Source organism: Plecotus auritus (genome assembly GCF_963455305.1).
Source record: "Plecotus auritus genome assembly, chromosome: 3".
Classification (NCBI taxonomy): domain Eukaryota; kingdom Metazoa; phylum Chordata; class Mammalia; order Chiroptera; family Vespertilionidae; genus Plecotus; species Plecotus auritus.
The window spans coordinates 125,312,283-125,338,180 of record NC_137772.1 but is presented as its reverse complement, the minus strand read 5'-3'; the positions used below and the strand labels follow the sequence as shown (position 1 = coordinate 125,338,180).

At 42.5% G+C, this 25,898-nt stretch overlaps 1 protein-coding gene across 1 annotated transcript in view; it reads right to left on the bottom strand.

Annotated features, from left to right (window-relative positions):
* FLT3 (fms related receptor tyrosine kinase 3) overlaps positions 1–25,898 on the bottom strand; it is an 81,124-nt gene that overhangs the window by 15,758 nt on the left and 39,468 nt on the right. The window contains exons 7-19 of the mRNA XM_080659620.1: positions 24,686–24,825; positions 24,436–24,589; positions 23,107–23,275; positions 15,673–15,776; positions 14,889–14,997; positions 14,434–14,612; positions 13,574–13,680; positions 13,309–13,441; positions 13,115–13,219; positions 9,327–9,437; positions 8,320–8,473; positions 6,019–6,101; positions 5,284–5,411 (exon numbers count right to left, since the gene is read on the bottom strand). Coding sequence (XP_080515746.1) covers positions 5,284–5,411; positions 6,019–6,101; positions 8,320–8,473; positions 9,327–9,437; positions 13,115–13,219; positions 13,309–13,441; positions 13,574–13,680; positions 14,434–14,612; positions 14,889–14,997; positions 15,673–15,776; positions 23,107–23,275; positions 24,436–24,589; positions 24,686–24,825 — 1,676 coding nt within the window. The remainder of the gene's footprint in view (positions 1–5,283; positions 5,412–6,018; positions 6,102–8,319; positions 8,474–9,326; positions 9,438–13,114; positions 13,220–13,308; positions 13,442–13,573; positions 13,681–14,433; positions 14,613–14,888; positions 14,998–15,672; positions 15,777–23,106; positions 23,276–24,435; positions 24,590–24,685; positions 24,826–25,898) is intronic.

The window sequence follows — 25,898 nt, the reverse complement described above, 5'->3', positions numbered from 1 at the left end:
AAATGAGACACAACGTGGCCCTCTGCTGAGCTCCCAAAGGGATTTTCAGAGCTGTCTTTCAGCACTCTTATTGCGGTGATGGATAAAATAGTCACTTTTCTGACTGGAAAATGGCTTTGGCAATAAAATGGAGTAACCTCAAAGAAAACATTCAGAAAAGAATACTAAAAATAAGCTTGGGAAGGTTGACTGTAATGGAATTAGAAAAAAAAAATCCCTGAATTAAAATATGATATAACTTTAATCCAAGTGGTTTGTCAAGAAAATTAAGAAGGAAGATTTTTAAAGGAACAGGGCACGAGTAGCAAAGGTCCAAAGGTCTGTTTTCAATATTTAACAAATAAAAGCAAAAGCCATAAAGACTCAAATTCCTGTAGCTCTCCTTCCTTCCTACTGGGGTGCTGTCCACTTAAAGGCTCCATTTACATTTCCCCCACTTCCCCACCAAGCCCTGCAGCCCACCTCCCACCTCCCAATGGTCTGCCCAGGCTGCTCTGGCTCAGCCCAGAGATGACCTGCACAGCGCCAATCCAGGCAAGAGTTGATCTGACCTCCCCGGGAATGTGGTACTGCTGTCCAGCCCTCCTCCAGGGCTTTCCTTCTGTGAACTCTGCAGGTCACTCACTCCTGTTTCCTTCCTACTGCTTTGGTGGTTCCAGATCCTCCCCTGAGCCACTTCATCCAACCCAGGGATGTAACCACCAGCACCCAGATCTCTAGTTCCAACCCAAACAGTTCCCTTGAGCTTCAGATAGGCATAGCCAAGTGTCTACTTTGTTGCCCAAAGAATCTCACATTCAACATGTTTAAACCCACAATCTTTCTCAACAAACTCCTCTGATTCCATATTCTGACCTCATCCCATGTTCCCTGATGGTCTTCCTTCAGAAAGGCTTTTCTGCACCACCTCCCTCCCCCAGGCCTGACTGTGCCTGTCCCTGCCCTGGGTTCTCAGATCTTACTAGAACACAGTATTTATCATGCTCCAATATAATCACTGATTTGCCTGACTCCTGGTCTCTTTCACCCCTAACAATGATGAGCTCTGATTGTATCTCAGCACATAGCACAGTGCTTAGCACTAGCCAGTGCTCAAGTAATGATTGAGGGTGTCACAGAGCCTGCAGAGGGACAAAAACAGGAGACAGTGCCACTGTGGTTCAGGGGAAGGCCTACAGGGAAAATGAGGGAAGAGGACCTAAGATACTGGATATTCTTCAAAATATTCTTACTACAAGCCCAGAGGGGAAAAGCAGTGCTCCTTGACTTCCAGTTGTGAGCAGTTTGAGTATTTACTTAACTACAGACAGCCAACCGGGCCAGATAATCCAGGTGGATAACCCTCCAACATCTGCAAAGATCCCTGTGAAAGCACTACTGTCGACATGCAGGTGAACTACACAGATAAAGGAACTCGGACAAAGAGAATCCAACAGCAGGAAGGAAGATGAAGAGAAGAATGTACCTCAGAGATGAAGGTCAAGAAAATACTATGAGCCCTGACCGGTTTAGCTCAGTGGATAGAGCGTCGGCCTGTGGACTCAAGGGTCCCAGGTTCAATTCCAGTCAAGGTCATGTACCTTGGTTGCGGGCACAGCCCCAGTAGGGGGTGTGCAGGAGGCAGCTGATCGATGTTTCTAACTCTCTATCCTTCTCCCTTCCTCTCTGTAAAAAAACAATAAAATATATTTTTAAAAAAATACTATGAGACAGTAATTTTTAAAAACTATTGAGCAAGGATGTCCAAATTTGGAAAAGAAGAGCAAAGAAGGTAATAAGTACTTTTAATATCCTCAAGGGCGGGGGAAAATTCTTGCACTTCTAATTGAGGTTGTGCTAAATACAGGGTAGGCAAAAGTAGGTCTACAGTTGTGAGTACTCATAACACGTAGTTAATGAGGCTATTGTAATAATCATAACCTGCATGTCGTTTCTCAGATGAATAACTGTAAACCTACTTTTGCCTACCCCTATATACAAAATAATTTGGAGAAAATTGACTTTCCCTTTAAACATTGTCTCCTATGAATACAGTAGAACTAATTTAGCTGGAGTTTGTTTTTTGCCCTTTAGTAAAGTTTCACAGGTTTCTTTCATATAAAGACTAGAGTCCCAGTGCATGAAATTCGTGCACTTGGGTGGGGGTGGGTCCCTCAGCCCGCCTGCAACCTCTTGCAGTCCAGGGGCCCTCGGGGGATGTCCAACTACCATGGAGGCAAGAGAGGCTCCTGCCACCATTGCTGCACTCACCAGTCGTGAGCCGGCTTCTGGCTGAGCAGCACTCCCCCTGTGGGATTGGGCCAAAACCAGCTCTCTGACATCCTCCAAGGGGTCCCGGATTGCGAGAGGGCACAGGCCAGGCTGAGGGACCCCACCAGTGCATGATCAGGGCCAGGGAGGTTGGCCAGCCAGGGAGGAATAGCAGGAGGGCTCTAAGGCATGTCTGGTCCATCTCACTCAGTCCTGATTGGCCAGACCCCAGCAGCAAGCTAACCTACTGGTTGGAGCGTATGCCCCCTGGTGGTCAGTGCATGTCATAGCGAGTGGTTGAGCGGCCTTAGCATATCATTAGCATATTACACTTGGATTGGTTGATCAGCTGACTAGTGGACTGGACACTTAGCATATTAGGTTTTTATTATATAGGATGTTTCTTGTTATGTTTATCTTAAGATGTTTTATAGGTTTAGTTGCTATTATGAATAGAATTTTTTCTAGTCTTCCAAGCTATTGGCTTATTTCATGTTACTCTTTTTAAAAACTGAGATGTAACTGACATGTAACATTGTATTAGAGAATACTTTTTCTAAAGGAAAAAATACGGTTGAAATGATTCTCTCCAAACTCAGGGAGAAAGGAGTCAAAGGGAGAAAAGTGGAGGAGAGAGGAAGGAAGAAAATAAAAGACTCAAAGAAAAAAGAGAAAAAGTTTGGGAAATAAAGAGAAGATAATGGAAGGCAAGCAAATGAGGACAGAAAGTAGCTGGAGGAATGGCTTAAATCTGCTTATAGGCAGGAGACACTTGAAATGTCAGGGAACAGCAGGCAGTTATAGAAAGATTGCAAAATTGAGGTAGAGGCCATGGTTGGAGGCAGGCTCCAGGACCTTCTCCTCATAGCCCTGAAGGATCATGAATTAGCAGTGAAGGAGGTAGTAGGCAGGTCTCCAGGGCTGCTGCCCATAGCAGGATGCTGTGAAACAGACAAAGGCACCCAGGGTGGCTGGCTTAGAAAGCAGGGAACTCTGTGCTTGAGCCTCTCACCCCCTGGGTCAAGTGCCCATGTGCAAGGCATGGCCTGACAACCTGAAGTGTCTAAGGAAGGACCAACACTGCTACACCGTGTTGTGAGGAGCGATTCCTGAGGACTTCCTGTCTGGACATGTCACGGTAGCCTGGGAGAGTTATAATAACCATTATCTAAGGGCTCCTGAGCCTTAATACTATAACTAGTGGCCCAGTGCACAAATTCGTGCACATTGAAAGGGAAGTAATTAGAAGAAATATTTTAATATCACTATTTGCCCTTTCTCTATAATAGAAGTGTCAACCAAATTCATGATTTACAATGACAAATGGAAATACACACATGCGATTGGCGCCAGCGAGAGCTTTATATGTATGGCACATGCATGAGTCAACTTAACCTTTTATTGATATAGAATAAACTTGCTTAATTAGACCTGCTTTCTGATGTAGCTAAACTTTTTCTAGCCCAGTGAAGCACCCCAACTTCTCTTTCAGGTAATTGTCAGCAACACAGCAGTAAATATCAACATGAAGCAGATTATTATTGTAGATCACAGAGGGAGAACAAAGGGTAAAATATTTAATTGCAGCAGTGTTTGACTATATTCTGCACAGTGAGAAAACCTGAAGTCATTTTCAAGGTCCACCATTTCTTATTTCTTTTCAGTCGGGTCAAGTTTCTAAGCTTTCTAAATCTCCATTTTCTGGCTAATAAAAAGAAAATAGGATTCCACCAAGTCTCCTATCTACCTACTCCAGGATTTCTTTGAGGATCAAATGAGATGAGGCACGGGAAAACCCTTCACAGACATTTGGTTAAAGTGTAAATGTTTCCACCTGGCTATAAAGCAAGTCTTGTTCCTGGGCTGAAGAAACTGCAAGGAGGCTAGTAGTTAGAGAGAGGAAGCCGGGCATTGCTACATGACATCATTACCCAGTGCCCACAGCCACCATTTCCGGGCAGAGCTGGGTTGTGGGCCGCATTTCGTGCCATGGGGTCTCAGCAGCATTGGCTGTGATTTGGTGGGCTGTCGCTCTGGGGTGGTGGTGGGGCCTGTGTCTCACTTGGGGGAAGCTGAGTGTTGCTTTGTCAGCACCAGGTCCGCAGTGCTATTTCTCTATAAATGGCAAGTGCGCATCATGGCAGCTTCTGCATTGAGCATCTGCCCCCTGATGGCCAGTGCACGTCATAGCAACCAGTCGGATGGTGGGAGGGACACTTAGCATACTAACCTTTTATATATATATATAGACTAGAGGCCCGGTGCACGAAATTCGTGCCTGGCCTGCACCCTCTCCAATCCGGGACACCTTGGGGGATGTCCGACTACCGGCAGTAAGACATCCCTCTTGTAATCCAGGACCGTTGGCTCCTAACTGCTCGCCTGCCAGCCTGATCGCCCCTAACTGCCTCTGCATGCCCACCTGATCACCCCCTAACTGCTCCTCCCTGCCGGCCTGATCACCCCTAACTGCCCCCACCCCCTGCTGGCCTGATCGCCCCCAACTGCCCCCCCACTGCCCTGATCTCCCCCTAACTGCTCCCCCCTGCTGGCCTGATCGCCCCCTAACTGCTCCTGTCTGCCAGCCTGATCACCCCTAACTGCCGCCCCCACCGCCGCCGGCCTGATGGCCCCTAACTGTCCCCCCCCCCCCCCCGTTGGCCTGATTGCCCCTAACTGCCCTCCCCTGCTGGCCTGATCGCCCCCTAACTGCTTGCTCCCCCCGCCAGCCTGATTGCCCCTAACTGCTTATTCCCCTGCCGGCCTGATTGCCCCTAACAGCCTCTGCCTTGGCCCCCATCACCATGGCTTTGTCCGGAAGGAAGTCAGACGTCCAGAAGATGTCTGGTTGAGCCGGTCTAATTACCACGTTACCCTTTCATTAGTATAGATTAGCCAAGAGCCAACTAACATTCTAGATGATTCCAACAGTGGATAAGACTAAGACATAAAAGTTAAAATAAACAAGAAAAAAAAGTACATCTTTTTCAAAATTATCTTTTGTTGTTTTAATTTCTTCTTCAACAAGCTTACCGACTTAAATTCCAGAAATTCCATTCCTTTGGCAACTTGATAAGCAAAACAAAGAAGATCTTCAAGTGTAAGTACATTCAGGTCCTCTTCTTCCTCCAACCTTTTTTGGTTTTCATATTCAACTTCATCTGTAAAATAGAACTGGTCCTCATTTTTGCCAAAACTCTAAGAAGTTGCCTTAGTAAATCTCTATGAGGAGATTATTAAGGCCAGTTAGGTGAGGTGCCAAGACGAGCAAGGCAGCCCATTTTAGGAGCCATATTGTATACTTGATGTTTTCTATTTGATCCTTTTAATAGTCTGATGAGGGAAGTATCATTTGGCCCATTTTACAAATGAGAAAATTGTGACTCTGATGGTTAAATAAGTTACCCAAAGTCATCCAGCCAGAAAGTAAAGGAACCAAAGATTAACCCAACTCCCGTCTGACTCCAGAACTCAGCATCTTTTCCACTTACCAGGTAATGGCATGACTCTAATTAATTTATTACTTTAAGAAGAATAATCTGACCAAATAAATAGCCCCCAGTGTTTATTAGTTAAATATTGACATAAGATTCACAATACATAAACTATTTTTTTTAGCTACTTTTAACGCAAATATACATTCACAGAGCCTAGATAACAGTAGCAATGTAAAACATGCTTTTGCATCTACACATTTTTTTAAAAAGATAACAGAACTCATTTATCCATTTCTATTTTTAAGTGCTACTAATTAGAATAAAATATTACCTTTGGGTTGAAAGGAATTCCCATTGAACCCTGAGATATGGTCTGTGTCCTGGTGTATATGAACTTCTTGTGAACCAGGCATACTATTTAAAAAAAGTTGTTATTTCATTATTTATGTTCTTCTGAGTAGACATTGTTTTTAAAATACAATTCATCAAAGAAATTAATTCCAATTATAAATGGGCTTTTAAATTAAAAGCACAGCATCAATTTGTCTACTTTTTGTGGAATTAAAAACATCTGTGTAATTGAGCCAGTCTAACTGGGGGAAGAGTGGGTTTGGTATTTGTATGGCGTCACAGTTCAAAGATGACTTCACTCAATCCTTACCACAAGTCTACAAGCTGGTGTCAAAGTCACATTTTATAAAAGAAAATTTAGGTTTGCCCTGGCCGGTGTTGCTCAGTGTGTAGAGCATTGGTCCCCGTACCAAAGGGTCGTGGGTTTGATTCCCAGTCGGGTCGTGTGCAGGAGGCAACCAATGTATCTCTCTCATTTCTCTTTCTCCCTCCCTCCTTTCCTCCCTCCCTCCCTCCCTCCCTCTCTCTTCAAATCCCCTCCCTCTTTTCCTTCCTCCCTCCCTCCTTCCCTCCCTCTCTCCCTCCCACTCTCTCTGAAAAGCATTGGAAAAAGTATCCTCAGGTGAAGATTAACCAAAAAACTTAACCTTGGTGCGATGGAGATGATTTACTGAAATCATGGAGCTGTAAAGAGTGCAGCTGCACCCCAGTCTTCTGTTTCTAAACTGGGCTCCCCCTTCCCTGTGACAGCTCAAGTAACACAGATCTTCTACAGGGAACTTTACATTTTCTACCATCTTCCTTTTTTCAAGGTGACCTTTGCAAAACTTGTTTCCTTTTCTTGTGAAATTAATAAATAGTAATAATGCCGATCTCTTTTATGGTATATAATATAGAACTCTTCACTGAGGAACTGTCTATGTATTACTAGTATATACAGACAATGATTCAATTTATTCCAGCATACAAGTTTACCCCAACTTATAGTTTTCATATCTCTGAAAATGGCCTAAAGTGTTCAGGTCACAAATATTCCAAAAGTAACTGTTTCAGTGCATTTCATAGCCTAGTGATGGACTGAATCAAAGGCGCTGAGTTCACCAGCCTTGGTTATTATTAACCAGAAACTGCTGGCCACACATATCTGACTCATTAGGACAGACCCTGTTCTAGAATGCAGATGACATGAGAATTGTCTAAGTTTTAGATTATAAGCTGAAAAGTGAGTATAAAAGGGAGGACTAGTGTGACAGGTATAAATTGGTGAAGGGCAGCCGCACAAAGACATGCATGGGGATCTCCACGGGGCCTTACAGCTTTTGACGCTGGGTCTGTCTCAGACCTTAGAAAGCCAAAGGCCTGCACTGAAACACCTGCTAAGAAAAAAAAGCTTGATCTCAAAAGCACCCTCCAAAAGTCCCCCAGTAATGATAAAAGCCTCTGACAAATGTGCCTTTCGGATAATGGAGAGCTTTCACATACGCAGGGAAGTAGGAAAGCACTGTGGATCCTTAGGAATGATTCCATCACAATGACTGTGAATTCATTCAGAAAACGGTGTTATAGAGCTACAATGTTCAAGCAATCAGCAAGACATTTCTAAGGATAAGGACAAGCATCCTGCCAAACTTATCCAGCCCTTGTCCATACACTCCAAAACAGGGACTCTGCCAGTGCTGAGTCAGGATTCCCACGGATGGAGGAATGCACAACGCAGAGTACTGAGACAAATGTTACCACAGCTTTACTCTGTCCCCATCACATTATGTCAATGGATCTAACCTATTTTTTTAAATCCAACTTATGAGGTTAGAGCTCTTTTGTGCAATACTCCCGGGACCTCTATGAACATGTCCAGGACTTTGGAAATGTGTTCATTCTTTTACCAATACCTACGTGTTAACCAGAGGCCAGGGAGGATTAAATAACTCACCTTTTCCAAAACTAAATATGTGTATAGGGTGTGATTTAGGCTCAGGTGGACAGAGACTGGCTCAGCTACAGTGGCTGTAATGAAGGAAAGGCTCCATTGTTCCAAATCAACAGGGAAACTCTATCAAAGATAAATGACTTTTTGAGGTCTTAGAACCCAGACTCCACAATGCTGGAGTGTAGCCTATAGAAGCCAGCTGAGTGTATGTGAGTGTGAGTGAGTGAGTGAGTGAGTGTGTGTGTGTGTGTGTGTGTTGGGCGGGGGGAAGAGGGAGGACAGGTGTTTAACCATCATACTTTGTATGTGTCCTAGAATGCATAATCAGGAAACCTTGACCTATTCTCTTACCTGGAATTTGGATGTGACTGGAAAGTGGGGTAAAAACTGAAATTGTGTTCCTTGAAAATCTCCGTCCATGTTCTGTGAAATTTTTCTCTTTTACTTCTTAGATAGTTGAGAAGATCACCATAGCAACAATATTCAAAAATCAAGTAAACTGGCCCTAAAATAGTGACAGTTTTAATTGTAGGTAGACAAACACCCACGAATTTTTTCAGATGTCTGTGTAGCAGGGAACATTTTATACTCTGTGACAGCTCACTTCTCCCCTGATTTTGGGAGAGTAAAACTTTTTCTGAGCTTATCTCTTCTTATACTTTAAATTCAATTTCAGCTTTTCACTCAAACTCCTTTGTAAAATAGTGCCTTGTTACCTTCCACCTGGGCCCTTGTACATGCAGCCTCACCAATAACCACTGTCCACCTAGATTCTCCAGTTTGCAATTGGAAATAATATGTCCGCTGCATGATGAGCACTTGGTAAATATATGCTGACCTATGGTTTTCCTGAAGAGGGAGAACTATCCCTAATCCTCTCTGAGTTCCATTTTCTCTTTTGCTCTTCTTTTAGACCCAATCCCAGGCCAGCTGTCCCAGAAAAAAATAACCCTGGACACATTGTTCGGGTATTTCTAGGCAGAAGTGAAAAAATCAGAGTGTGTGTTCCATTGAATTCTAGGAAAATAAAGTTTGAAATCCCGTTTTGGCTGTGCTTCTTTGAAGCAGCCCACTGGGGCAGTGGCCAAGTTCAGCAGTCCTTCACAGCTAGAGAAAAGGTAGAGGGAGAACCCACAAAATGTACTTGCAGTGTGGTGAATGTTTTTTAAGTGGGTTAGAATCATGGGGCATATCCCAAGAACCAGAGGCATCCTCTACTGACCCATCTGCTTACTCATGTCTCATTCCACTAGGGTTTGAGGACCCACCCTGTGACTGAGAAAAGAGGAAACACGAGAACCTCTTTGTCCTCAGGCTAACCTGTGTTTCACTAGGAGTTTTGAGGGGGAATTGATTACCTGACTGCGTGCACGCCCCCAGCAGATTCACAATATTTTCGTGGTTCCCCAGCTGAGTCATCATTTTGAGTTCAGACATGAGAGCTTCTCTTTCAGAGCTGTCTGCTTTCTCTGCCAATGGAAGAACATCAATGTAAAACAGGAATTTTAGGTCATTTAATAAGTTAAAACTTTTCTCAGTTCAGAGAAGATTTGCCTAAAAATTTTAAAAACGTGTAAACTACTACATGAATTTTGAGTAATTTCTGTGTTTTAAGACAGTTTCAAAGATTACAATAGTTTAAAGGTTGGATTTAATAATGTGCCTTTCTATTGGGTATTCCTCTACCAAAATAAAAATCCTTAATATGATCCTCAAAAAGCAAAATAAAACAAAACAAAATAACAATAAATAGCTTTTCCTCCACAGAAGTTAATACATAAGCTAAAGGGAAAAACTTTTTTTTTTTTTTTTTGCCTCTTAAATTTGTTGAATTCATAGAGAAACAAGCTAGGAATGTCAGTGAAGGTGGTTGGCTCTAGCTGTTGGCCCCCAGCTCTACAACCTTAAATTTGTAAGTGGACCCAATGTTGAGAAGGACCAATTCCCACTAACCAAGTTCTCAAGAGACTCATTAATTGATAATGAGAAATATAACTGGTGAATAGGCTAGAATGTATCCACTGGTCTATGAATTCTCTCCCTGGAGAAAAGTCTAGATAGCTTGTACTCATAATTGTACCCATAATTTTGCTTAGATGCATAGCATGAAGGTAGTTATTGAAGAACTCAAAGGTCTTGTCTCACTGAGGCTGATGTGCCAGCTGGTCAGGGCACCCTTGCCCAGGTGGATGCTGGAGCCCTAGATGCAATGACAGGGTCTTTGGACTTCCCTCTCCAGGTTCCAGGCACCAGCCACTCACCCCTCTAATAATATTTCTTACAAATATAGTAACTTTTCTTTACATTCAATGAAGATTGTATTAGATAGTTCCAGGTCTATTTTTTTAGATATTATTTTGTCCTGGAGAACATCCTAGCCTTTATGGTGTCTTTTCCAGAGAGCATCGATGCTGCCAGGGTGGTCTTATTTCCAACATCTTGTCTGGGGCATGAAATCCTTCACTTGTGCATTGTGATCCACTAGCACCTCATGTCTTCTTCTGCTTTCAGTTGTACAGGGACTTGTGGCTTTCGAATGTTCGTGTCTTATTCCTCATAACCAAAATAATACATTTTGTGGCGTGCTTAACTTTTTCAAAGCACTTTAATATACTACTACTTAACATTCATTCATTAAACAAATAATTATTGAGTGCCTACTGTGTATGAAGCATGTGTCAAGCATTGGGGAAATAAATGATAGACAAGACACAGCCCCTGCCTTCCTGGAGCTTAGAGTCTCCTGGAAAAGGAAGACATGAACAAACAATTATAATATCCTATATAATAAAAGGCTAATATGCAAATTGTCCCCTTGGGAGTGCATCCCCGAGATTGTGAGTTCAGTCACTCGCTATGATGTGCGTTGACCACCAGAGGGTGGCACGGAACATGGCAGGCAACCAGTGGTGGCGGCCGGGCACTGAGGGAGCGAGGGAAGGAGGAGGCAGGGAGGCCAGGAGGCAGGGAACCTGACTGGCCCTGATCGCTGGCCAGGCCTAGGGACCCTACCCATGCACAAATTTCATGCACCGGGCCTCTAGTAGTATGATAAATGCAATACAGCAAATTCATGTAAGGGTGCTGTGGGGTCACACCAGAGGGATACCGAACCTCGCCTTCGAAAAGAGGAGGAAGGGACACCAATGTCTATGTTGAGACTGAAGAAAATAGGAATTAATCAGGTGAATGCACAGTGAGGAAGTAGAGAGAATATTTTATATTGAAAGAATAAAAAGGGCAAAAACAAAGGAAGAAAAGACTATAGCAAAACAGATGCAGACCCGGCCCTCGTAAGGCTACAGACTAATGTGGCAAATAAGATATGAATTGCATAATTAAACATAGATATAATTACATATTGTGATAAATTCTGTGTGTGTGTGTGTGTGTGTGTGTGTGTGTGTGTGTGTGTGTGTGGCGTAGGCAGGGAGGGCATCTACAGAGATCTAGGACAGCATCTAGCAAGAAACTTGATCTCATCTTTGGTGTGAGAAAAAGTTTCCTGAGGAAGTGATATTTAAGCTGAGATCTGAAGGAGGAGTGGGCGAGCACTATGTGGAAGGGGAAGGGTGAGCAGAGAGGCTCAGCCTGAGCAAGGCTCTGGGATGGGAGGGAGCACTGGGCTCTAGAGGAACTGAAAGAAGGCCGAGAGTTCAGGGTGGAGCGGTGAGCAGATGCCAAACCACGCAGGGCTGTGTAGTGTATTTCAAGAGTAATTGAAAGCAACTGGAAATGTGAGGTAGGAAAATGATAAGATCTGCTTTGCATTTCATCACCATCACTTGGGCTTCAGCATAGAGAATCTGAAAGGAAGTAGGAGTGCATATAGGGTAGCTGCTTGGAAGGCTATGGCGGTTATTCAGAAGAGATGAAGTTGCACTAGGATGGTAGTAATAAAGATAAGAGAGAGGATGGGCTGAAAGACACTAAGCAGAACCCTGTGGGAATAGCTTCTGGGTGTTAGAATGGGGATAGTTTCAAGGATGAGACCTAGGTTTCTGGTTTGCCCAATTGCGTGGAAAGGGTTGGAGGAGTTCAGTTGGATGAGCTGAATTAAAGGGACTTTTGAGACAGCCAAGCATTTGGACATATGATCCTGAAGCTTAGAAGAAAGATGCAGTCATGAGAACACCAGTGTAAAGGTAAAGTCCCAGGTGTGGTTGAGACGGCCTGTGGTGAGCATGTGGAGTGAAAATGGAAGGGGACTCAGGACCGAGCCTTCCAGAACACCACATAAAGAACTGGGCAGAAGCCGAAACCGGTTTGGCTCAGTGGATAGAGCGTCGGCCTGCAGACTGAAGGGTCCCAGGTTCGATTCCGGTCAGGGGCATGTACCTTGGTTGCGGACACATCCCCAGTAGGGGGTGTGCAGGAGGCAGCTGATCGATGTTTCTCTCTCATCGATGTTTTTAACTCTCTATCCCTCTCCCTTCCTCTCTGTAAAAAATCAATAAAATATATTTTAAAAAAAAAAGAACTGGGCAGAAGACTGCCAGCAAAGGGCTGTGAAGCAGTCAGCAAGGTAGGAGGGAAACCAGGAAAAAATGGTGACATGGAAAACAAAAGAAAAAAAGGCATTTAAAGATGGAGAAGAGTCAATCCTGCCTATTCATATTAAAAATTCAAGTCACATGAGGACTGAAAAATGCCCATTAGACTTTAGTTCATTGGGGGTCACTGACCACCTTAGCAAAAGCCAGGGAGGGTGGGCAAGGGATCTTGCAAAGTGAGCAAGACTAAGAGGAGGGGTGAAGGTGTGAGCCAGATGCAAGTGGATAGAGTAAGGAGAGAGAAATGATACAGAGCGCTCCACTTTTCTCTTCTACCCAGAGTCTATGTCAAAATGGCACAAACGACATATGCCTGTAGCAACAGTATTCCCAAATACTGAAGCTCCCCATCCTGTCCACCACCCCCCCCCAAAAAAAAACACAAAACTAAACTAAACAAAGAGAAGAGGAAGAAAAGGTGGAATTTTGGATTCTGACTTCCATTTTATATTAATGATTTGGTTGATACTAACCCCGACTCACTTCCTTTTCAGCTTTGAAGATTGGAGAGCAGTAACCACAAAAAAAGATGGGAAAGAGAAGGGGAGGTGGAGCCTGTAACACCCATCTCAGTGGTTAGCATTCCACTGTACCTTTCAGCATTTTGACAGCAACCTGGATGGAGACTTCTGTTTTACTAATTCCATAAGCTGTTGCATTCATCACTTTTCCAAAAGCACCTGATCCTAGCACCTTCCCTGCAAGAGAAATAGTGAATGAGTACAAGTTCAAGATTTTCCTACAGAAATGAAGTGCTATGGAAACATCTGGAATATTCTATTCTTACCAAATTCTAAATTTTCTCTTGGAAACTCCCATTTGAGATCATATTCATATTCTCTGAAATCAATGTAGAAGTACTCATTATCCAAAGAACCAGTCACCTGTACCATCTGCAGTTGGCTTTCATACCTATATTGCTTCAGAGATGAAATGAGTCTGTTAGTAACAGGCAGCTCTTCAGAAATAGGAAACTATGACAAACATTTACCTTTGAGTTTGGGGGGTTGGGGTTGTTTTTTGTTGTTGTTGTTTTGTTGTTGTTTTTTTACCTTTTTGTACTTGTGACAAATGAGCATGGTTAAAACGGCAATGAAGGGGACACAGAGCCCAATGGTGGCATAGAATGAGATGTTGTCCTGGAAGAAAGGGAAGGGGCCTGCAACAAAAAAGTTTAGGATTCCTAATTGACATTATAGTGAAGGCTCATCGTGATCTCATGCATCCTGCTTGAGTTACTAGGATTTGCTACCTTACATGCTCTCTGCAAATATTCCACTCCCCATGGAAAATCAGGCGATGGTAGTATAAAGGAATAGTTTCCTTCCTAGAAAATTGTAAATGATCCTGAACCCATTCTTAGGATTGTAAGAATTACATCTATTTAAACCCACAGGATAGACAAGTCAGATTAAAAAAAGATATTGAAGACATTCTATTTTATGACTATGGAAAACAGTTAAAGGATGCTGGCGATTCTGCACAATAAGTGTAGGCAGCTGGCTTTCGGTATTAACTTAGGATGGCTTTAAAAAACAAAACTAAAAATTATAAACCAGCAAGCTAAAGGCAAATAAGGAGATTAAGCAAAAGGGAAAACAGTAGCTACTCCAAATTACTAAATCTATTTTTCTAAAATTGAATCTTTCAGGAGACATTCACTGTTCTGGGAATTTATGGTTCTACCTACATCACTCCTGACTCTTAATAACCTGACACAACAGTCACTCTGCCTCTGAACTACACAGCAGTGTGCGTTCACTGGGGATTCCTGCCTGACTCAGAAAGTCTTCTTGCATCACACACTGAACCTGTAAGTTCTTGTAAAATTCCCCCAATAAAAATGAACAGGCACTAACTCCTAGTGGGGAATTCCTGGAGGTGGTTCATTACAATAGCAGCTGCTGTTTACCTGGCGAGCCTAAAAGGATTGTTTCACAAGATGTGCCCAGGGAATTGTACGCACAGCACTTCACCAGGTTCCCTTTGACAGCCTCGCTCATGTTCAGTGTACTGCTCGATATCCACTGTCCAAACACTTTTCTGTTAGCCTTTCTATTCCAAATTCCTTCTGTGATTTCTTCTGTGCAGCTAAAAAGAAACGGCAGACAGAGAAGTAGGTTAGATAGGTGGGGCTGTCCTCAGGCTGGAAGTCATGGTTTCTCTAGTGAGCTCAAAAAAAGATTCATCTATCATAAGTTATCAGAGATAATCTATGACCATGTAGAATTATGGTGGACTCAGAAAGTAAGCATTTTAAACACTTAGTCATTTCTTCTTGAACTGTATTCATGAAAAAGAGCCAATATGTCAGGGAGAATGTGTTTCATGTTCTTCCAATGTAAGAGACGCCAGAGTCTTTATTACTTGGGAGACTTGTCTGAACACTTCTTCCAGGTCCAAGATGGTAATGGATATCCATCTGAGGAACAAGAGGCCTGACTTGCTGATGCCTTGGCCAGCACTTGAGGTTTCCCTGTAGAGAATAGGGAAAATAGGCTCAGGTAGTATCATACTTTCCAAATGGTTTCAAAGTCAGTTTCATATAGGCTGCCCATTTACTCTGAGCAGTTTGTGGTTCTGGGACGTGTCTCAGGCAGAATGATGCAAGACCTCTGGTTGTTCCCTCTTTCCCAGGCATGTAACCTGCATATGCAGCCCTACGCTGACCTGCAGAACACCACTTTCCCATTGCTAGGCTCCATAGAGAGCTAAGGTGTATACTTTGAAATACCTGAACACCTCAAAATTATTCTTAGCTTCAAAAGCATCTGCAAAAATTCCAATAAATATATTCTCATCTTTTCATTGATCAGAGAAACAAAAATTATTAAAACAAGTAAATGGCAGGTAACATGACTTTTGGCCTTTCCTTAACATGATCTTTCAAAGTACTAAAGTCAATAGTCACAACATTAAACACATTTACAGAGCATATGGAATAAGTCTCTAAGCTTCAAAGGATGAACCAGAAAGAGAAATATGTATAAACAAAGCCAGTAGGCATGAAAGTAAAATTTCAAAACACTTCAGTATATAAAAAGTCTTACAGCATTGTTTCTAAGCCATTACTTAGCTCTTTCTAGTCATAATTAATAAGTAGTTAAGGAGTTATAAGACTTAAATTAAATTTCTTAATAATTTAACTTACTTCTTATATTTAGCGTGAACATTTTTGTGAACTGGGCATCATCATTTTCTGCATGGAATGTGTATTCTCCTGGCTGGTGTTTGTGGTTGCAAAACTTAGATATGCTGTTTGGAAAAGAATTAAAAACAAACTTAGCCCAACTCTTACAGGAAATGCTGAAACAAATGATGGTGTGCATGGGAGGGAACTCCCTTGAGACATTCACTCTCTAAAGTTCAATGGACAAGGAGGTGTCTGTATACTAGGCCCTTGCTACTCACAGTGGGGTCCATGGACAGGCAGCATCAGCACCTGTATTACCTGGGAGCTTGTTAGAAATACAAAATCTCAGGCCCCAACCCAACTTACTGTCTGCATTTTAATGTGGTTCATATGCAAATTAAAAGTTGAGACACACTGATCTAGACTGGGCTCCTCAGAGAGACAAGAAGGTTCCCAACCCTACTGCTCCACACATTCTGGACTAGTCCAACTTCCCAGAAATATGGAAAACCTCTGTAGGTAGAGGAGCCTGTAACTCCTTTACTTCCTAAGAGAATGGCTCTCTAACATTGGTCCAAAGCAAGACCTATGATGAACCCTTGACTTAAATAGTAATTAACAGTGATGAAGGCTCACATCAACTGGGTTTGTACAAAATCTTTGGGCAGTCTCAGCAGGCTCTAGTATCCACTTGGAGTGCTCATCAACCACTCAACACATTTTGACATGGATAACTTGATCTTGGGGGTTATCCACCATGTCTACCATGTGTATAGGACACTGGCTACTGTAGTGGGATATAGGATAGTGTAGGAAAGGTAGGGATAGTGTTGATTATGCCTTCATGCATTGACAAGATAAAGAAAGTTTAGGTCCTGGCCGGGTAGCTCAGTTGCTTAGAGCATCTGTATACACCAAGGTGGCATGTTCAATCTCCAGTCAGGGCACATACAACAAGCAACCAATGAATGCATAAATAAGTGGAACAAGCCCTAATCGGTTTGGCTCAGTGGATAGAGCGTCGGCCTGCGGACTCAAGGGTCCCAGGTTCGATTCTGGTCAAAGGCATGTACCTTGGTTGCAGACACATCCCCAGTAGGGAGTGTGCAGGAGGCAGCTGATCGATGTTTCTAACTCTCTATCCCTTTTCCTTCCTCTCTGTAAAATATCAATAAAATATATTAAAAAAAATAATAAATAAATAAAAATATATTAAAAAAAATAAGTGGAACAACAAATCAACATCTCTCTCTGTCTCTCTATTCCCCTCTCCCTAAAATTGATTTTAAAAAATTAATAAAATGAAGGTTTGTTCACAGAAATAAAGTTTCCCTTAGATTAAAAAAATCTAAGGCTTTCTCAGAAGTTATTTAATTAGGCTTCCTCTATACAGACTACTTGAAGTTTTTGTGGTGTGTTTTTTTTAAAGACTACATATGGGTAGGGTAGAAATGTAAACAGGAAGACCCAGAGTGGAGGCCAGCCATAAACTAGGAGATATATAGGATGCAAAAAAACATATAAAATATGGCTCTTGTCCTCAAATATATCATATCCAGGTAGATGGACAAAACCTATATAAACAGAATAGTTATAACATTAAACAATATAATAAGGCCAAGAGAAGATGAATGGATCAGAGGCCAATATAGATGAGCGAAGTTCCAATAGCTTCATTGAAGTGGGACTTGAGCTAGGTCTTCGAAGATGACTTAGGTTTTGTTTTCTTGTGTTGTTTTTTTTAATCCTCACCCGAGGATATTTTTTCCCATTGATTTTTAGAGAGAGAGGAAGGGAAAGGGAAAGACAGAGAGCAACACAGATGTGAGAGACACATCGATTAATTGCCTCCTGCATGCCCCTGACCAGTGCCAGGAGCCTGCAACTGAGGTACTTGCCCCTGACCATAATTGAACCCAGGACCCTTCAGTCCACAGGCCAAAGCTCTATCCACTGAGCCAAACCAGCTAGGGCCAGATGAGTTCGTTTTAATGAGAGGGCAAAAGCACAGACACCCAATGAGGAGGAAAGGGCAGGACTGAGAGATAAGATGGGAATTCATACAGCCTTATTAAAGGAGAGCAATGGGGAGGTCAATGGACTGAGCAGAGGTGCTTGTTGAGATGTGGGGGGAGAGGGGGTGAAAGAGAGCTAAATGGGTAGGGGAAAGCCAGTGATGAAGGACTTTGAAAACCCAGATGAATTATTTAGACCTGATAGAGAAAGCAGAAGATGCTATAGATCCTGAGCAGGGGAGGATTATCAGGAACAGTACCTTAATTTATACTGATGGCAGTAGGAAAATTTTATTGGAATGAAATCTGGAAGCAGTGTTGTAACCCAGAAATTCATTCATTCATTCATTCATTCATGCATTTATTCATTCATTCTACCATCACTGGTAGAGCCTATTTGTGGGAGGAATCAGAAATACAACTGAGTTAGAAAAAAAGAGATTTCTGTTCTCATAGAATTTGCAGTTTGGTGGTGAAGGCAGACAAGTCAATAAGCAGTTACAGTATAATGTGGGAAGTCCTAGGAGAGAAGTAAAAGTTCAGACTTAAACAGAGCATGAAAAGATGAGTGTTGCCTAAGGTAGGGAAAAATGGGAAAGGAGAGGAAAGAGCAAATCCAAGATGCACCCGGAAAAAAAGAGAAAGCAGGTGTTTGGTTGGATATGGAGATGAAGGAGAGACTAGAACACCAGTTGATGCAAGATTCAAATTGCACAGCTAGCAACTGATGAGCAGCTATGAGCCCGTGACATCAATGTTGTGCATCCTTAACTTTGCAGCTAAAAGGTAATTCTGACTGGCAGGGGTCCTCAAACTACGGCCCACGGGCCACATGCATCCCGCCGAGGACATTTATCCGGCCCGCCGGGTGCCGCTGCCTGTCCTGCTTAGCAGCCGACTCGTCCCGGGCCCTCAGTGCGCATAGGAATTTGTTCATATAGTCTGGCCCTCCAACGGTCTGAGGGACAGTGTACTGGCCCCCTGTTTAAAAAGTTCAAGGACCCCTGGATAGCGATAATAGAATTCATTGCTCCATGAGCATTTAACAAGTTTTTGGTCTGCCTTGGTAACAAGAAGGCTGAAGAAGTAAAAACAGAGCAGGAATAGCCCTGGCCACATGGCTCAGTTGGTTAGAGCATCATCCCGATATGCCAAGGTAGAGGCTTCAATATCCAGTTAGGGCACATACAAAAACCAACCAATGAATGCATAAGTAAGCGGAGCAACAAATCAATGTTTTTCTCTCTCTCCCTTTCCCTTCTTCTCTCTAAAATTCAATTTTAAAGAAAGAGGGTGGGAGGACAGGTGAAAAGGGGGAAGGAAATTAAGAAGTACAAATTACTAGTTATAAAATAAATCACAGGGATGTAAAGTACAGCACAAGAAATAGAATCAGTGATATGTAATAACTATGTATGGTGTCAGATGGGTACTTAGATTTATTGTGGCGATCCCTTCGTAAGGCATATAAATGTTGAATAACTGATGTACACCTGAAGCTAATATAATATTGTATATCAACTGTAATTTAACAATAAATTTTTAAAAAGAAGTAAAAAGGGAATTTCTTATCCTAGCCTACTTCTGGACAACAAGAAGGGCATGACTGATGAAGTGGAAGTGGTAGAAAGATTGGAGAAAAGCCAAACTGTAACACTAGGGAGAAAAGTAAATATGTGATTTCCAGCCTTTAGGGAGACAGCATTTATGTGGTCCAAGAAGAGAAAGATGTGAGCCTCTATAAGGGGAAATGTAATTCTCACTGGACAATAGCCAAAGGCCCTGAAAAGGAATGAGAGGAGATTAAAAAAAAAAAAAAAAGTAGCCAGCGACCATGCCAAAAGCAACAATCAATGTGATAGAAAAAGAAATTACCGACACAACTATTGACTATCATATGCTGCCCACAGCAAAATGTTTTGTGAACTCTTTCCCTCCTAAGGCATTTGTGCTGCCTTCATGGAGTATCACTGGCCATGGTGTCAAGCACGTATCATCTCAAATGTTCTCACTCTTCCCGGTAGGAAAGTGATCTAAACAACCTGAATATCCAGGTCATTTCAAACTGCCTGTCCTCCTCCTTAAGACAGCTAATCCTGGCAATGGAAACAGCTGCGTCACTGAACCTCCCTGGAAATTCCAAAGGGACTAACCAATTAGGTGACGGAGAGATTCGAGGCTTCCTCTTTCCCCTGGTGTTTTTCTAAAAATGGTCAGCTGGCCTGAGATGGGAGGTGAGTGAATTGGAATTTACACTGATATCATATCTTGGTGACTAAGGAGATGTATTCTCATTACAGCTATGAAAAGGGTTTTCCCCTCTGTACAACCAACATGCAGGTCATTTTTATTTCCCATTTAGCACCCTAGAGGGAGTTGAGAAAGGGCAGGCTCTTTCTAGTGGCTCAGGGAGTCATTTGACAATAAAGTAAAAAGTGTTTTACTCAAAGAATAAGAGATTGTCAAAGTCAAATCAGAATGCAGAGAATAATAAAATGGGCACTAGGGAGGCTGAGCGCTTCTGAAACTGGAGAGCCGAGAGCTGGCAGGAGTGAGGTGGCAGGACTGAGGTGGCTTGACCAGCCCAGAAAGACACCGGTCAGGAAGCGGGTGATCCTGTCTTCCTCAGACGGAAGTTTCTGCGGAGGTCTAAGAAGAGTCTTTCAGAGGAATGTATTAAATAATTATAAAATTCTAAAATTTTATTTTGTTTTTTTTAAAATCATGAAAGTAAGAAAAGCTAAGGTAGATTTGTTTGTAATTCAGTCTATAGAGATAAGAAATTATACAAACAAACAGATGACATGTCCTAGAACCTTTTCTCAAGACCAGGGTATCAGGACTGCTGGAAAATTACAGTTTAATAAAGTGTAAACACATCCAGGCAAGCCCTAATCAGCCGTGGGGTAATATTTGAGGAAGTAAATTGGAGAAACGAAGCTGTGAAGGTAGGGAAGCTGAGAAACTTCTGGCACACACACTATGACCACATCAAAGCTTTTTCAGGAGTAAAGTTATTACATAGACCTTTCGGTTACATATAAACACTTGTATCATCTCTTCCAACACTAAAATACTGTACTTCACAACAAAATTCAGTCTGACTAAACTGTTGAATTTAGGTGGTGGGAAAAGGGTGCTTACTGTACTATTCTTTGAATTTACTGGCAAATTTGAAACTTTTTATGATAAAAAGTTGAAAAGAACTCATTACAATTTAGTCTGCCATGCCCTATCTCAAAACAGAGACTCATGTGAACAGTAAGACATTTAGAGCACTAGTATTGACATTTTTTGTTGTTCATTTTTTTATGCAATATTTTGACCACCTTTTTCAGGAAGAAGGAGGCACCATCTTCCCTATGTATTTGAATTAAGTAGTCCATCATCCCTGGTGCATCATTATCACCAACAAACACTATAGTTCTTCAATAACTTTTTAAAATAAATTGAACACTGAGTGCAACCGTTATGGTAAGTTCATGTATGTGGTCCTTGCCATGCAAAAAGGATGAACTGACACATCTTTGGCCCAGGTTATGCACTTTGAGTTGCTTTCGAGGGGTGACAACAATTCATTCATTTATTAAACCACCCTTGACTGAAGGAGGCATTGTACAAGGATAGAGAAATGACAGAGAATCTATCCTTATGGAGCTTATATACTCACTGGTGAGATTCAACACACACAGAGCTTCACTACATCACCAGGTCATGACAAATGAGAGGTACAAAACACTATGGGAATCAGGACCGGTGCTGATTCATTCACTTGGCTGGGTAGTTATACGATAATTACTTGGGGTCAGGAATGTATACTGTGATCATGGAATGAAATCAAATGAACTAGCCTACTAATTGGCCCATGACCCATATGTCAGAAACATGGTCCTCTAATCAATGAATCTGTAAAATCTTAAGAGGTTGTACCTGATGTCATCCAGCACAGTAGCAGTGATCTCCCAGGTGGCCTCTGGCACTTAAAAGTGCCTGTGTAAAACTGAGGGGGAGCGGGAGAGAAATATTACCTTATTCACCCTTGTAGCCCCACACAGAATCAAGCCCATCAAGAAGATAATAAGGAAACATCCATTGAACTAAACTGAACTGAGATTTTTATCTCTTTGAATTGGGTTAAAAGAGAATCCCAGAGTGTCAAGTGCTCCTGACACTGGGCCACAACACGGAGGGAGGGGAGAGTTATAGCTCTCTGAGAGCCTTTGAACACAGGCCTGTGGTAGTCAATTCAACTAGGAGAAAGGGAGCTGACTCCCGACCTCCTGCTTTCATGTTTGATGATTCAGAATAAGGGCTTATGACAATGGAGTGATCCCTCTAAAGCAGTGTTTCTCAACCCAGGTAATGTTTTCCTCACTAGGGATGTGTGGCAATGTCTGGAGATAATTTTGGTTGTCACAATTGGGGGTGGTGGTGCTCCTGACACCCAGTGGATGGAGGCCAGGAATGCTGTTAAACACCCTACAATGCATAGGAGAGGCCCCCAGAACAATTATTACCAGCCCAAGATGTCAACAGCACTGCTGTTGAGAAGCCCTGAGTTAGGGGACTGTTTATCAGGCCTTAGGAGAACAGAGTGCCTCTCAGTCACAGTCTAGCCTGAAACCAAGTTGCATAAGATTCCTTTCAAGAGATAAAAGGTGTCATAGCTATAGAAAAGACAAAAGAAAAAAAAAATCTTTGTTTTCCAAAAAAGGAATGAAGAATTTCTCCCATTAGAGAACTCCAAGTACAGCTGTACAAATCCCAGGAAAAGGAAATTTTCCTTTAGCATTGATTATTGGGCAATTTCTGCACCAATTTTTTGAAAACAAACCAATACACTGATAGGTAATGTTTTCCTGTTTTTAAGGGCTTTACTTCCTCAATCCTCTGCAAATGTGTTGAGGGAGAGTTGGTGTACTCACTGCAGCATGCACTCTCAAATAGGAAGTAACAATCTGGTGACTCAGAAAATGCCACAGAACCTTGCTCAAATAGGATTCTTGCCATTTTTCTTTTAAAAAAATGTTTTTATTGATTTTAGAAAGAAAGAAGGAAGGGAGAGGGAGAGAGAGAGATAGAAACATCATTGACGAGAGAGAAACATCATCAATTGGCTGCCTCCTTCACAGTTCCCACTGCGGATCGACCCACAACCTGGGCATGTGCCCTGACCAGGAATTGAACTGGCAGCCTCTTGGTGCATGCGTCGATGCTCAACCACTGAGCCACACCAGCCAGAATCTTTCCATTTTTCATGCAGTGGGTTACACTATTTGAACTGACTATAAAACTCTCTGTTACTGTGTCTGCACATGTGCTGTCTTCAGTGTCAACTCAATAATATACCAATTCATGACACAAAACCACTCTTCTGCTGGGGCAAAAAAAGAGTTGTGTGAAGATGATGCCGAGACCTAGAGCTGTGTCATCTCACCTGTACCCATCATCAAGGCCACTTTGTTCACAAGGAAATGATTTTCTAGAGAAGGTCCATGTACATCTGATTTGTGGATATGCTTTAAACCTGACAGAAAAACAAAACTCTTCATACTGGTCAATTTCATACTCTTCATTTGTTTTGGAAGCGTGTATAAATCCCTTTTCTGTAAAAAAAAAATTATGAAAATATATGGAGAAGATAAATACATTTTTATTCATCAGTTTAATGCAAGAAAACTCATGCTGCAGGTTAGATTCACTAGTCTAATAAATACAGGAGACCTATCCAGTTATAAGCCTGAGCTCATCCCCTTCAGAATTAAGATTCCTCTAAGAATTGAATGTAAATAATTGAGTCTTTCCCTCCCCAAAATGTATTAATAAACCTATAGATTTTTGCAGACAATTTCAAAAGGTTGAAAGGGCTCCCCCAGCCCAGCCAACCATGAACAGAGTAGGGGTTTTCAGTCAGACTGCTCTCTCAGTGACACACACTAAGTAACCACAGGGCACAAGTGAAAGAACAGTCTAGCCCTAGCTGGTTTGGCTCAGTGGATAGAGCGTCAGCCTGCGGACTGAAGGGTCCTGGGTTCAATTCCAGTCAAGGGCACATGCCAGGGTTGCAGGCTCGATCCCCAGTAGGGGGCATGCAGAAGGCAGCCAATCAATGATTCTCATCACTGATGTTTCCATCTTTCCCTCTCCCTTCCTCTCTAAAATCAATAAAAATATATTTTAAAAAAAAGAACAGTCTAGCACCAATATTCACAAGGCTTCCCTGTAGAACACTTCCTTATCAGTGTGATGAGAGAATTATTTAATTTCTTAGCCTGTTCATTACAGTTGAAGGTTGACACCTAATCTGAAATTACTTAAAAAGCATGATTATTTTCAAATCCTCCATCTTTCACCCAAATTTCAATGCAGGTAGGTGCTTGTCCAGATCTCTCATTGTTCACTGCCCTCTCAGTTCTTAGAACAGAACAAGCATTTATCAACTGCCTGTTTTGTGTCAGGCCCTCTTCCAGGTCCTGGGACTACAAGGATAGAAGGGATTACTCCCGTCCTTAAGAAACTTCTACTGGAAGACAAAATTCTACAAGCAGATGGTCATAGTACAATGGGGCAATTACGAAGGCAGTGACATTCAATCGGGCTTGACTGGAAAAGGAAGCTTATGTTTGCAAAGCTAATCTGACTCAGTGTCTTTCTCAGCTTTTGACACTAACATTATATTAAAATCAGAATTCACAGCACATACCTCACAGTCCACACCAAAGCAACTAAAAATATGAATAAAGGTTGCATGAGCAGCCTGCATTACCTACGATGGTAACCAAAGCTGACTGACTGGGATGCTTGGAAGAGGAACAAGTGTAATATCCAGTGTCGTTTCTTCCCACTGATGATACAAAAGCAAACAGAATCCGTATCATAGTTCTGTTTGTGGAATAGGTACTCATCTCAAAGTAGTTGCCCTAGGTTTTAATAAAAGCAACATGGATTTAATGATTTTAACGTGGACTATCAGTTGGCTGTTTCTGCATTTTCAGAATGCAAACGCATCATATTACCTCCTCCAGTGCTTGATTTTCTAACTCCCAGGTGAGCCCAAATCCATGGTTTACATGAACAGCTTTGCACCTGAGCCACAAGGGCTCCCCCACTTTAAGAAATAATTGTGGCAGTGTGTTCCGAGGAGTCTGGTTTAGATCTAGAAGATGAAAACATCACAAGTAAGAAAAAAAGTGATGATGAGGACAGTGGGGGGGAGGTAAGGGCAGAAGGTGGGGTGGGAAAGGGGTGGAGGGGAGCTATGGGGGGAAAAAGGAGAAATAATTGTAATAATCTGAATAAAGATTTATTTAAAAAAAAAAAAAAAGAAAAAAAGTGATTTTTACTCATCGTAAAGTATATGCTGAATGTTCTGAAGAATAAAGTTTTTAACATCATCGCAAATGTCATGAATCTTTTATTATATTATTAGCTAGAGGCCCAGTGCACGAAATTCGTGCATGGGGGGGGGGTTCCCCTCAGCCCAGCCTGCACCCTCTCCAATCCGGGACCCCTTGGGGGATGTCCGACTGCTGGTTTAGGCCCCATCCCGGGGATTGGGCCTAAACCAGCAGTCGGACATCTCTCTCACAATTCTGGACCACTGGCTCCTGATCGCTCACCTGCCTGCTTGCCTGGTCACCCCTAATTCTCCCCCCCCACCCCCGCCGGCCTGATTGCCCCTCACTGCCTCTGCGTGCTGGCCTGGTCACCCCTAACTGCCCCCTGCTGCTGGCCAGGACACCCCCAACTGCCCCCTCCCTGCCAGCTTGGTCGCTCCTAACTGCCCCCCCCCCCCCGCTGGCCTGGTCGCCCCCAACTCCCCCCCCCCTGCCAGCCTGTTTGCCCCATGCAGCCTGCTTGTTCAGTCGTTTGGTCGTCCCTCACTAACCCCCCTGCCGGCCTGGTTGCCCCATGCAGCCTGGTTGTTCAGTCGTCCGGTTGTCCCTCACTAACCTCCCTGCCAGCCTGGTTGTAGGCAGCCATCTTGTGAGGGTGTGAGGGTCAATTTGCATATTACCTCTTTATTATATAGGATCTTTAAAAATTAATGAATTAAAATATTTAGTTTTTATTCAACCTTGTAGCACTTACAGAATCCATAATATTACATTTAAAGTGTTATAAAGGGAACATAGAATTTCTGAAGTTGAATGACTACCTAAACGGTCATAGTAAGTCCCAGATCGTTTCTAAGGAATAGTCACTGAAATATGTACCATTATGGTCTTA